At 39.3% G+C, this 13,348-nt stretch overlaps 1 protein-coding gene across 4 annotated transcripts in view; it reads right to left on the reverse strand.

Moving 5' to 3' along the window:
- Window positions 1-13,348, reverse strand: part of LOC117306863 (sarcolemmal membrane-associated protein-like) — a 57,241-nt gene that overhangs the window by 37,729 nt on the left and 6,164 nt on the right. For all 4 annotated transcript variants that reach the window (XM_033791421.1, XM_033791420.1, XM_033791419.1 and 1 more), the window contains exons 3-4: window positions 3,685-3,838; window positions 2,241-2,307 (exon numbers count right to left, since the gene is read on the reverse strand). In XM_033791421.1, the coding sequence (XP_033647312.1) occupies window positions 2,241-2,307; window positions 3,685-3,838 (221 nt within the window). The remainder of the gene's footprint in view (window positions 1-2,240; window positions 2,308-3,684; window positions 3,839-13,348) is intronic.

A 13,348-nucleotide genomic window follows, 5' to 3' on the forward strand; every position in this document is an offset into this window, starting at 1 on the left:
TTATCTTAGTAGGGGCGAAGCCACTTTCCAAGACAAGGGTCCAATCTGTTTGGATCTAGGGAGTTGTGGAAATGCAGGGCAACACCCCCCCCCCCACCACCCTCGCAAAAAACAGGAAATAAAAATAAATTTAATTTCGCCAATTAATTGAATGGCTGTTTAATTCATGGCAAACTAGATCAATGGCTGTCATCCAACCTCAAATACAATGTATTACTTTCTAAACCCGACAAAGCTCACATTGCAGACTGTCTTGCACGTTTCTAATTATGATGTTTTTATTTTTTTATTTCGATGTTTGGAAAAAGTCGTTTTGCAAAATGCTGACCAAATTGCACATGTTATATATGGCAGCAATACAAAATTTAGGCGAAAAATGTAGATAGATGTACATGTACACTAACACAGTCTATCCCTATGCTATGCACCGCATGTACAATGTACATTAGGAGAGCCCTTGAAGCAAAATCTGACACTGAATGCGCGTCTCAAATTTCATCCCGCGGCATCAGTTCAATTATTGTTAAAACCATTATCGGGGGCACCACTATGAACGGTAATCTGACCGGACCATCCTGTACGCTGTTCCTTATGTTCCAGGGCATAACATTGTCAATAGACATTTGAACTGCCCCAGTACGTTCTTAAAATGTACACGTATCTTGTTTGACATGCTATATACAGGAGATCAATCCATCTAAAAGTTCAGTGAGGGTTGTGAAAAGGGTTATTTGAGAGCAGGGGGAAGGAAATACTGGCGGGGTTCAGGAAGGGGGCACAATTGGACACAGGTGAGGGTACAAATAGGGTGGGGTCAGCAGTATGCGATCGGCTGTGAATGCTCAGTGGCAACACAGACCTATAAGTGTGAACACAGTCTTTCAATGAGGTCACGGATTGTCGCTAAAAGGGCATGAGGAAAATGTTTAGTTTCTATAGACTCCTTGCATAACGTGAAATGCTTCAGGGACGTTATGGTCATGCCCACGTTTTTACACTCAAAGAACAGCTTTCGTCCAATCATTTGCCTCATTTGACCCCAGTGAGGGCGTTTTTGGAGCGTTTGACGTCACATGCAAGGGGTCTATTGTAACATTTCAAGGGGCACCAAGGCAATGACCAGGGGCAGTGTAGGGCCACTGATTTTCCGTTTCAGAAAAGTGCAAATTCCGTTTGGCAAAAACATGAATTCCGTTTCAGGCACAAAAAATTCCGTTTCATGTTTTTTAATTAGATAAAAGGTTGTTTAATACCCAGGGACACACTTATAAAAATCAATTTGAGATAAGTTGCACTGTTGACTTCGTAAAATGTTCATTTGAACTGACAAATTTCAAAAAAATACTTTCTTTTATAATTGTGGATTATTTTGTATACTGCTGTTCTAAAAGGTTGCACTGTGACTGCAGTATCAATGCACATGATGTGATAGACTTGATTCCAAGTCTAAAACTGCAGTTGATTCTCTGCATCAGCCACATTGTAGGCTAATGACAGGAGTGTATCCACAAGAGGGCGCTGTTTCAGCATGATCAAAGACTTGGGAACAAGTCTATGGACGTGACCATTCTCCATCCACAAACAAAATGTCAGCCATTTTGTTTTCGCTTTGGCGACAGAATGTTGACAGTTTACGGTTTTATTTTAGACCTTTCCGAGATGAAAAAACATTGTATGTGTTCTTATAGATCATAGGTAAGCTAGTTTGTGTATTATATTGTTGGTAAAAGAGAGGGAGAAAATGCAATTTGGGTGAACACAAAATGTTTAAAACGTGCCGCGAATAATGCCCTTCGCTTAACCATGTTAACAACGTGTGTACATCATGTGTGTAAACATTGAGGATGGTGTGAAGTAGAACAGAATGATCCACGGTTACGATCTCGTACTTTTTAATGGTCTGATTTCTGATGCCTTTTAGTTTAACAAAAAGAATCTTAATAAAGAATGCAATTTCAATAGTTTTGGCGTCAAGAAAAAAAAAAAAAAAAAAAAAAATCAAATTTTCTGAAATCCCGTTTTCCGTTTCAAAGGGCGGATTCCGCGAATTCCGTCCGTTTTCCGCGATCGCGGAAAATCAGTGGCCCTAGCAGTGTGGGGGCAATTGTCTCTGTGAAGTATCAGGCCTCCATCAAAGCTCCACATACATCAGTACACTGAGAATACGGTAATACATTTTGTTTGCACACGTATAATACACCCGAGTAATATCAGCAGTCCCAATTATTACTGTACTGTACCTTCTGATGGCTTCTGTACCATCTGGGTTGTACAACGTGAGCTGAGACACTATACATCCGTGGGTAACTGAAATAGAACACAATGGATTTGGGTTAATACTATGAGGAGAATGCTCCTTTAAAGACACTGGACACTATTGGTAGTTGGTGTATTTCAACATATGCATAAAATAACAAACCTGTGAAAATTTTAGCTTGATTGGGCATCGAAGTTGCGAGATAGTAGGCCCAATGAAGCAAAAAACACCCTTGTCACACGAAGTTGTGTGCGTTCAGATGCTTGATTTTGAGACCTCAAGTTCTACATTGTAAATGTGAGGTCTCAAAAACAAATTCGTAGTAAATTACTTCTTTCTCGGAAACTACGTCACTTCAGAGGGAGCCGATTCTCACAATGTTTTATACTATCAACCTCTCCCCATTACTCTTTACCAAGTGAGGTTTTATGCTAATAATTATTTTGAGTAATTACCAATAGTGTCCACTGCCTTTAAAGAGGGGCTTCAAGGTCAAACAAAGTTTTGCGGGGCACTCATTTTCCATTAGATAGAGTTATAGATAGATGGAGTTGGCCGATTCAAGCCACAACCTCTTGGGAGAAAATCCTGAAACCCTGGACTTTAAAAAAAGAGGAAGGGAGACTAAGTATCTGTTTTCAAAGGATCCTGTATGAGAAACTGTTTTTATTTTTGGTTAGGCCTTAATTGTGCCATATTTTCTACTTTTAGCAGCTATATAAAACTATGTACTGGTCTACATGACAATTGTGTGTTAATACATAGTATGTAAATAATGATAGAGATAGCATAATAGTCTGACGGATAAAAGCAATAAATGATAGAGGTAGCCTTGTGAATGTACACATTGTAGATCAAGGACTACTCTTTAATCTTCCATTGTTTGTCATTTTGGAGGATGTGACCCTTCTGTCACAGTTTCACAGTTTCAACCCCCATATTCATGTACCCACAGTGGTCAAATGGTTAGACTGTAGGAATTGCAATCACAAGGTTGTGGGTTTGAATCCTACCAAGGTAACCGCTGATTTCACAGTGTCTACAAAAAGTGTTGTCATCTAATTACTGAATCACAATTTCTTGTTTCATAATGATAGACGTTAAACCAAGATTTGTATGTGAGAGATAAGCTGTTGCCAGCTTGGCGTTTATAAACCCTTGTGGGAGTTTGCAGATTTCCCTTGACGTGAAGACCAACTAAATAAACACGTGTATACATTGATGCACACTTAAACACGGTTCATGAATGCGATACAAATTTTTACGTCACATATTCGCAACAAATAATTTGCAACAAATAATTCGCAACAGTTGAAATGTGCTCAACTCCTGCGAAACGTTCGCTGCAAAAATAGCTATATGTGTTGTCAAAATTCGCTTGGCATTCGTAGTATGAACCGGGCTTTATTCTAGAGACTGGTACCCACCTACTCCCCTCCTGGAGTTCTCCATGACATCCACACCAAACTGTATGATGTCACAGGAGTTGAGCTCATGGGCGGGGCTCTCCTCCGCCCCTCTACTGAGGCGTTGATTATTGATAAATGTCCCATTACTGCTTTTGGTGTCTTGGAGGTAAAACTAGAAGAAGAAATAACACAAAAAAATACTTCATTTATTTTGTGAAATACCTACAAACCAAGAAAAACAAATCATCACTCCAGAAATATCTCTTTAGCATAATGTATGTCTGTCTACATGTAACTGCAATGTGTTTGAGTGTTTAACAGTTCTTATCGCACACTCAGTGATGCTCAAAGCACTTCAACATTCAGTATTTTCTTGCAAGATATTGTGCAGCCCAACGTTTTTGAAGTCCGAGATATATTCCTTTACGTAGCACCATGTAATGGCTCACAAGGGGAAGGTGCTGTGGTGCAATATGCAGCCAATCAAACAAGGAACACCGGGGCGAACCCCTTCTCCATACGATAAGTACACTGGGTTCTTTTAAGTGCATTACACAACACATGGGACCAACTGCTTTATATCCCATCCGAAGGCGGCCTGCAATGAGGGTTAATTAAGTGTCTTGCTTCACAAGTGTAACCATGCACTATACATTACATTACATAAATGCAAACAACAAATCTTTGTATGACTGACCCATCCAACATAATGGGAGTCAAATTGCATTAAAAATTATGCTAAATATGTAGACATATCATCGCCTAAAATGCTTATTGACACTATACAACACACAGCGACACCGACTGCTCAAATGGCTCAACCAAGAATCTTGTGATGATGACGTCAGGTGAATTGGGTTAATAGAGAGAGCTTGTCCGGTTTGTAGCATGAATTACATGATGCAGTTATTTTCCTCAAAGATATCAAAATTCCAGCAGAAACACTAAGCGCATGGTAACATTAACAACCTCAAGTGGATACAAGTATACATACATGTAGTACAACTGCATCAATAGGAGTGACTTGATTCAATAAGTTTTATATTACAGGATCTTGTCAAACGTATAAATGACATGCAATTTTTAAAACAGCATTCATTTCCATCCAATAATATAGTTTTCACTGGAAAACACCATCCATTTATTTTGATCAGTTTACAATTAAAGTGCAGGAATCTGAAGGTATTTCAGTCTTTTAAAAAAATGCGTCCAGGCTTGTTTGCCTACTTCTCTAGAACCTTGCCCCAAAACACCCAAAAGGAATTCAAAGAGAAATAAACCAGTGGTTATCGATCAGTATGCCTAACTGTATGAAATTCTAAACGCATAAAGTGCTTATTATTCAAATTAACTACTGGTGAACTTTATGACCTAATCACAATGAATGGAAGGAAACACTCAGCGCCATTAAAACTGTCAGTAGTTCCTGCTTGTAAATGCTTCCATTAGACAGTGCATGCTTATAAACTAACAGTATAAACAAGACCATCAGCTCAAACGGCACATCAACAAATACATTTTTAGTAATTGGTAAAGTATACATTTGTAAACAAAAACCAAAATGATTCATTGTCCCCACCTTCCCTCGCCCCCAAAAAAGGAATACGTTTAGTTACACCACTGTTCACATCACCAAGAAAATAACAATATTCCTTGATGAGTTTGTAAATTCCATGGAGGAAAATACAAAATCTGTCTCCACATAAGCTGACATTCTGCCATTTGAGCTTGTACTCTGATTTCAGTATGAGTATGAGGCTATTACAGAATGTCAACCGAACCAGTAAACACACTGTCATTTTTTGTATGGCCTGCATGTGTTTCTGTCTCAATAGTCGACAGAGGTCGGAATCGTGTTTAGATTTGCCCATTGTCTTATATTCCTCTTTATGTTTGGGAGATCAGTTGGAAGCACGACGATGTCCCTGGCAAACTACATCTGTATAGCTGAGCTTCTGTGTTCCCCTATTTCTCCTCCCATTTTGTGGTGACCAGGTGATAAACTGAGCGACTGGTTCTTTGATGTTTCTGTTTTAGTGCCTATGAGGTCCTGCATACGTACATTTACATTTGTACAACACACGTCTAGGTGTATAAATGTAGAGCCTGCAATAGGAGACTTTCCAACGCTAGGTGGCAGTAGACATACCGGGTAAGTTTCCATTGTTTACGTAGTTCTGAACATGCGCATAATTCTGAGAACAATGGATTTACCCGGTAAGTCTGCTGCCCTCTATCGTCCCAGAAAGTCTCCCATTTCAGCAACGTCTTTTGGCTCTTCATCGGTCATGTAAACACTAACAGTCAGTGCCGCAGTGAGCGCATAAACGGACTGTAATTAACGGGTGCTTCAATCTGATTTTCTGTTTAAATTACACTCTGCATCTAAGGGAACACTGTATGCACTACAGCCATGTACCTTTGTGCACTCTACCCTGGGTCATGTTCAGTTGACACAGTTCACCTGACGTTTAGATAAATCATAATGCATAGTTCGGGGATTCACTTTCCATGTGTATTGTTACTGTGGCAGTAAGCATTTTAGGCAACGAGTGCGACTTTCCGTACCGATGTAGTATGCAACTCAACTCACAAAATGGCAAACCGTATACACAACACTGTGTCACGACTGTGTCACGGTTATAACTTTTAAAATACAACATCCACACATTTAAACTGAGAGGACAACTGAAGCGCATTCGAACACATCCAGTCCACTGCAGCTTTACATGAACATGTGGTAGGCTACAGTGTATTTTATGAAATCAAACAATGCAGACTGTATTAATGTTTCTCAACAATACCCACTGACTGAATGACCTCTGTATCAGTAAAATTGTAACAAAAGTTTGAACAATTTATAAGCTGCACAAAGATGGTTTAGAAAGATATAGAAAGTACATTACACACCCTAGAATATGAATGTGGGCGCGTCCGGTGAAAAGCTATCCCACTAAAAGCTACAAGTATGCAGCAGTGGTAAAACAAAATCATGTTATTTCAATCATACATTTCTTCAATAATTATCATGACTTGACGAGATGAGTTGTTGTGCCCATCTGTCTCTATAGATGTATTATTTACAATACTTTGTACAGTAAATACTTTGCGCAAATACAGTACCTGTTGCGCTAACACCTGTTACATGTATCCATCAATGACACATCTTTACACTGGTATAGATTACATCCATACAGTACACAAACCTCTACAGTGTACTGTGGACAATAAGTTTGACAGTCAATATTTTCCAACTGGTGCAAATAAGTATTGTTGATGATAGCCTTGCTCAAGGCAGTCGAATTATTCACTTCGAAAAAAGACCGCCGCTGTACAAAACCCACCCATATACACTGTGCGCAACACCGCACGACACGACGCCCCATACACATCCGCATGCGTCGGCCGCTAGCATGCGGTTAGTGGTACGAGTGCAGATGACTTGTGCACAGTAGTCGTACGACGGGTATTCAGTGATGTGACAGTGTGTATACGGGTGGGTTCTGCGGTGTGATTGCACACACCACGCACAGTGTATACGGGTGGGTTTACAACAGCGTCTTTTTCGGAGTGAATAATGCGACTGCCTTTTGAGCAAGGCTATGTTGATAGCAGCAAAAATTCAAATACATGAGAGAAGTTTGGGTCCCGTGGCTTGTGAGTGTAACAAGCACATTTTATGCACAATTTAATCCCCAATGTTAATTCTGAGTTCTTGGCTAGTTACTCTAATAGCGATTAAGTTTGCTTTTCTGAGAGTCCTTGACTTCACAACCAGAATTAATACATGAAGTCGAATGGAATGTGGTGGTTAATATTCAAAGTTGTTTCATCTACAGACACAGATCTGTGAAAATTCCCTCAAGACAAGCCGGATCAAACTGATGTAATAAAAGAATTATGATTTAAGCCGCCTTTCCAAACTGTTATCCCCATCGGGAAAAATTTAGAGATCAATTTAGAGATCAGTATCTGACCCTGCCTTCTCATGTTTATAAACAAATGCCTCCAGGCCCAGTCCCTTAATTCCTCCTTGGAGATTTTTCCTCCTCCGTGCTTCTACCGTGGAGATAACCCTAACCTCCTTCCTCCTCAATGCTCTGACTCCTACACAAAGAGATGGCCAAATTTATCTCTAGCCATAAATACATGTAGCTCGATAGTACAGTATGAAATGCGTCACTTTGTATGTGTGGAACATATTACATAAGCTTGTTATGTGATTGATGGTGATTGTCTGCCCTCACATCCATTGAGTTCAATTAGGTGTGTGTATGATCAGCAAGGTCCAAGTACACGCATTCTACTGTTTGTGTAGCTATAGGAGACTACGTAACTGTCTTTCAGTTGCACAACATTACAAAAATGAACCTAAATACTTTTAGGGATATTGCATTTTAATAATAATAATAATAATATCGAAGTCTTATATAGTGCACGAATCTACCAAACAAGGTACTCAAGGCGCTGAGTATATATTTATACAAACTTTCAGAAAGATAGGTAATTGCAGTGATGAGTTTTTAGAGTTTGAATTCGGTGCTCTTAACCGCTCGGCCACGACACTTCCTTTTAATGTGTATAGCAGTAGGTGTATAGCAGGACACCTCTGTTTTGACAGTTTTTGGATACCTTGTTGTTTTGTTATTCGTATTGCATAAAATAGAAGTAGCCTACATATTTGAAACCAGCAGGTTAGCACTTAGCCCTTATGATGTCACTTTTGATAAAAATACCCGTATGTCAGTCAAACATACAAACATTCCACCACTAACTCTCATGCAATTACCTAATTGGCGTACCAGACCACAGAAGTAGTCAAAACACAAGAGTAAACATAAAGCTTGGACCTCATACACATTGTCTGACATCTAGGTACCGAGTGTCTAGCATTAGTGCGGAGTGTTATTTGGTCCCTGTGTTTCCTTCAATTTACAGCAAATTTGGAATCATGTTTAAATATCATCTAAAAACAAACACAGGCCATACATACTAGTTCTTTGGACAGTTGGACAAACGTGTGTGCACACTGTACACTGATAAGTAATGAAATGAATCTTCTTCAATCGAAGCTCGAAGTAATCACACGTTTCAAACACAGTACGTGTGTTGGTTATCAGCTTGTAGACGTCTCAGTTGTTTAAAGGGCACTGCAATTTGTTTTTAGATTTTTAAAACATGACCATTGAGAAACTTTCTTTCTTGTGATTTTTCATGTCCTCCATGGTCAGTGTGCTTCCTTCTGTACAATATTTGTATATGTGCTTTGTGCAATTCTTTATTTCCCAATATGCCTCTCTGATTTATTTTATACGGTTTACTTTAAAGGGAATGTATGCGTTTGGTAATTACTCAAAATAAATATTATCTTGAAAACTGACTTGGTAACGAACATTGGAGACCTGTTGATAGTATAAAACAATGTGGAAAAACGACTCCCTCTGAAGTAACATAGTTTTTGAGAAAGAGGTATTTTCTCACTAAATAATAAAAGACTTCCAGCTAGAAGTCTTTTATTCCTATCTGAAAGCACACAAATTCGTCCGACAAGGGTGTTTTTTCTTTCATCATTTTCTCGCAACTTTGATGACCGATTGAGCCCAAATTTTGACAGGCTTGTTATTTTATGCTTTGATGGGATACACCAAGTGAGAACACTGGTCTTCGACAATTACCAAACGTGTAACAGTGCCTTTAAATCAACTTTTTGTATTCCTTTTAAAAGTGTATTCTGTTTTGTAATTCAGCCAGTAGGCTGCAATGAGCAGTTTTCCAATCAACCATAATAATAATAATAACGGACAACTTCACAAGTACATGTACGAACACGTAATTGTAGGTACGCATGCGTTAGCCGCGGAGTGAGGTGCATGCTGGTCTAGTTAGTGTCAAGTTTGGTTAACAAGACCAGCATGCACCTTTTTCCATGGCTAAGAATGGGTGCCTTCATTTAGCTTCGTTGGGTCAACCCCGGTGTGTGGCGGTTTTTTTTTCTTTTCAGGACAAACGTGGGTAATTATCTGCACACGTTTGTCCTGGGAAAAAAAAAACGCCACACACCGGGGTCGACCCAGGGGAGCTAAACGAACGCACCCAATGCATGCATTGAGTTTGTGATGCAGTCTACGTATTATGTGCACTTTATTGTGAACTATACAACCTTCATGTGCAATGCACATTGGGTATGTTCGTTTTTGTCTGATACTTCTCTAGTTAATCAATGCTAATCCTCCCAAGGACAGTGTAAATAGAGTTGACATAAATGGGTTTGTAGTGTCTATTATTATACGTCTGTTGTCATCAATAAACCATGAACCCAATTCCTACATGTAGTGTCTACCTGAAGTCTGAGGCGTACAATTAAAGTCCCATTGCCCAATTTCCCTTGGTATTTATTTGTTGTTCTCTGAATGAATTTTAACAAGTGAGGCTCAGGGCTGTATGCTTCGTTTTTGAAAGGGCAAGGGCACCAAGGCATTTTTTCTTTGGCAAAGGGTACCCTATGAGGAAATTGTAAATTTCTACTGGAGCATTTCAAGGGCACCAAGGCAATGACAAGGGGCAACGGAGGCAATCGCCTCCGTTGCCTCCGTGAAGTATCAGGCCTGGAGGCTGTGTCGAAAAACAAGATGTAAAACATACACATTTTTTAACACTTGCCGCAGACTGTACACGGCTGATGGACGTTGAGATCACAACATCACTTAATTTTAAGTTTCTAATTAACTAATGTACCCAACTACTAACTACAGGTAATAACTGGCGGTTTCTAGTGCAATAACTCCAATGAAAGCTGTATCTTCCTCAATCTATACAAATTTAAAATTTTGGAGATGCGCTGGCAGTATGAGACAGTAGTGTCATCCCTTTGTGTTATTGCACTCAGCAACATAGTACATAATACAGGAATTACATGACTACACATAGAAAAAAGTGTCAACTTTAAAAAGTTAGACAGTCCAGACAGCTCTTATTGCACTTAATGTAACACACACAAGTACACATGACAGTACATTGTAAAGAAGGAACAAATTGATTGTCTCCAATGCATGCCATGCTGTCCAGGGGTCGATTTCACAAAGTCCTAGGAGGTATACAAAATGTATAGCTAGTCCTAAGTTAGGACCAGTAACTTGTCCTAACTCGAGATAAGACTAGTCTTAATCTTTATGAAACCGACCCCTGTTTCCATGTAACCAAATCTGTGTTCTTTATTTTGGTACATGTCAGTAATGTAGAGGTACACATAACATTACACAAAGTATGCACAGTGGACCCTTTTTTTAGCTTTTATCGTTGCAATAAACACTATGCTACATGTGTGTACTACACATTTGCTCGGCCCCCAACAGTCTCTTCAAAGACTACTTAACTGGGATGGGCTAAATGAGCTCTACAAGTTCCCGTTCAGAGTGTGATGGGAACAACTGTACTGCTGATCGGCACTGCGCACAATCACAACATGTACACACAAGATATGACAAGGCAAGCAGACGACCATTGATAATGCAAACGATCTCTTTAACGCAAAATTTAAAGAATATTGTGGTCAAGCCCTATTATTTGCAATGGATGTACACAATAAAGTTACATTATTATCCGAGGTTGAATCTTTCATATTGAACAAGAAGAGGTGACCGGGGGTTATAAGGTCGGGGGTCATGGGCTAATGAGCATGGTGCATACGTCAGCCCTACCCAGCACTATAAGCCTTTTTGAGATGGCGGACACAATGCTACAACACTACGTATAAGGTTTGGGTAAATTTGTCTATATATACACCCAAACCAAACAGTACACTCCTATCACGTCCGCCATACCTCAAAAAGGCTTATTGGATGTGGCGCTGGGACAGAGCATGGAGGTACTTTGTAGAATCCATGGACAGAGCCAACAGTTCACTACATGTACGTACAATACATGTTTGTATTTGATACTGGGTATAAATGATGCATCACTCAAACAACCTGAAAAGGTTGAAGGTCAAAGTGAATGAGCCAGTGGAAGAGGGGATTAGTCCAAGACAGTGACAGTCTGCCCTTGGACTAATCATGATGCTTACGCACTGCATGAAGCGTGCATTTAAAATTGATAGTTAGGGGTTGGGGTACATGATCATTGATGATGTGTAGTACGATTTTCATAGTAATTTGATAAAAAGTTTTGGGAACTTACATTTAAAGAATGTAGAGTAAAGACAAGATCTTTATAACTTGGTACATTTCCATTCATTTAATTATATTACAATGTATGCCTAAATGAGTACATTTTGTCATCGCGCATCATGTAAGCACAATGTCCTACCAGTAATTCTCAAATCTCTGCAGACGGCAGTGTTTTACGTGATACAGCAATATGTGCAACTGGCAGCAGAGCTGTTTTAGAAATGACCTAATGAATGGCTGAGTAAGGAGATTAAAACAAATCTATGTTACACAAGAAGGTGGAAGCATTTCCTTCCTTCTTATCTAAGAGAGGGAGAGGGTGGGAGGCACTAGGAGACCCAGAGTGATTCATTCCGATCAACTACATGTAGCTTTTATGAAATCTAATGACAAACCTATTATTATTAATTTTTTTTTTTTTTTTTTTTTACCCATACACCGATGTGTGTTAGCACTGTATACTCAGTACTTTCCCGAGTCCTGTGAAAAAAATATCACAGCCATGTTACTCGGGTGGAAAAAAAAAAAAAAAAAAAAATTAATATTCTTTATCCCCGATGCAAATTTAACATCTATTAAACCTATTATTATAAACAATTCTGAATTTTCAAGAAATAAAAAAGTTTATTATATCAAAGGCAGGCCTCATGAACTTTGCTCTTGAAGGGGCACAGCAATTTTCCTCTGGTCAGGGGCACCTCCATCACGTCTATGAGGAAAATGTAAAGGGCACCACAGCAATTTGTGGCAAATTTGTGGCGTTTTGGGTAGAATTTGGTGATCAATTGAATTCTTGCATTTTACGGAAGAATTTGGTGGGCGAGTGGGTGCTTTTTGAGGATTCATTCACATTAGGTGCATTATTTTTTTGGTGGAGTCTGTGGCTACATTGCAGAGTGTGTGTACAAGTACGCCGTAATGTATTAACACCCATGTACAGTAACCACTCAATTTGCTGTCACTGTCTAGGTGGGTGACATTTAAAAGGTTCTCCCTTTAAGCATCTCAACAGGCGTAAAGGTCAACAGCTCTATTTTATTATTATATTATTCTTGTACAATGAGTGCCTTCTACTAGTACAGTAACTCCATCAATCAATGTCACTCAATCATTTCATTTGTCAGTTTGTTGTCGGTTGCCCTGAACACACTTGTAGTGATTGATGTGGCCATCAGAAGGTCACAGGGTGTAATAGTGGTGCTTCGTACACCACTGTCTTCCCCTTCACGAACTAGGGTTTGAATCCCACCTTGGCAAAGAGCCTATAAATATACATGTTTACATAATTTCAAAACTTAAGAGGACTTGAAGTGGACAGAGTATTTTTTTCAACGGTTGTTGCAGGTCACTTCTAGTTCTAGATTAATTAAGCGCAAATCAGTTTCCAGTTTGTCCTTCATAAACATGGATACATTCAGGCCTGGATTTATATGACGGTCATTAAGGCCAAATTGCCTTCGTGCCCTGATCTTGGCCTTAGTGCCCCTTTCAAAAGTTCCCCTCATACATATGTCAAG

Source organism: Asterias rubens, chromosome 2 (assembly GCF_902459465.1).
Source record: "Asterias rubens chromosome 2, eAstRub1.3, whole genome shotgun sequence".
Classification (NCBI taxonomy): domain Eukaryota; kingdom Metazoa; phylum Echinodermata; class Asteroidea; order Forcipulatida; family Asteriidae; genus Asterias; species Asterias rubens.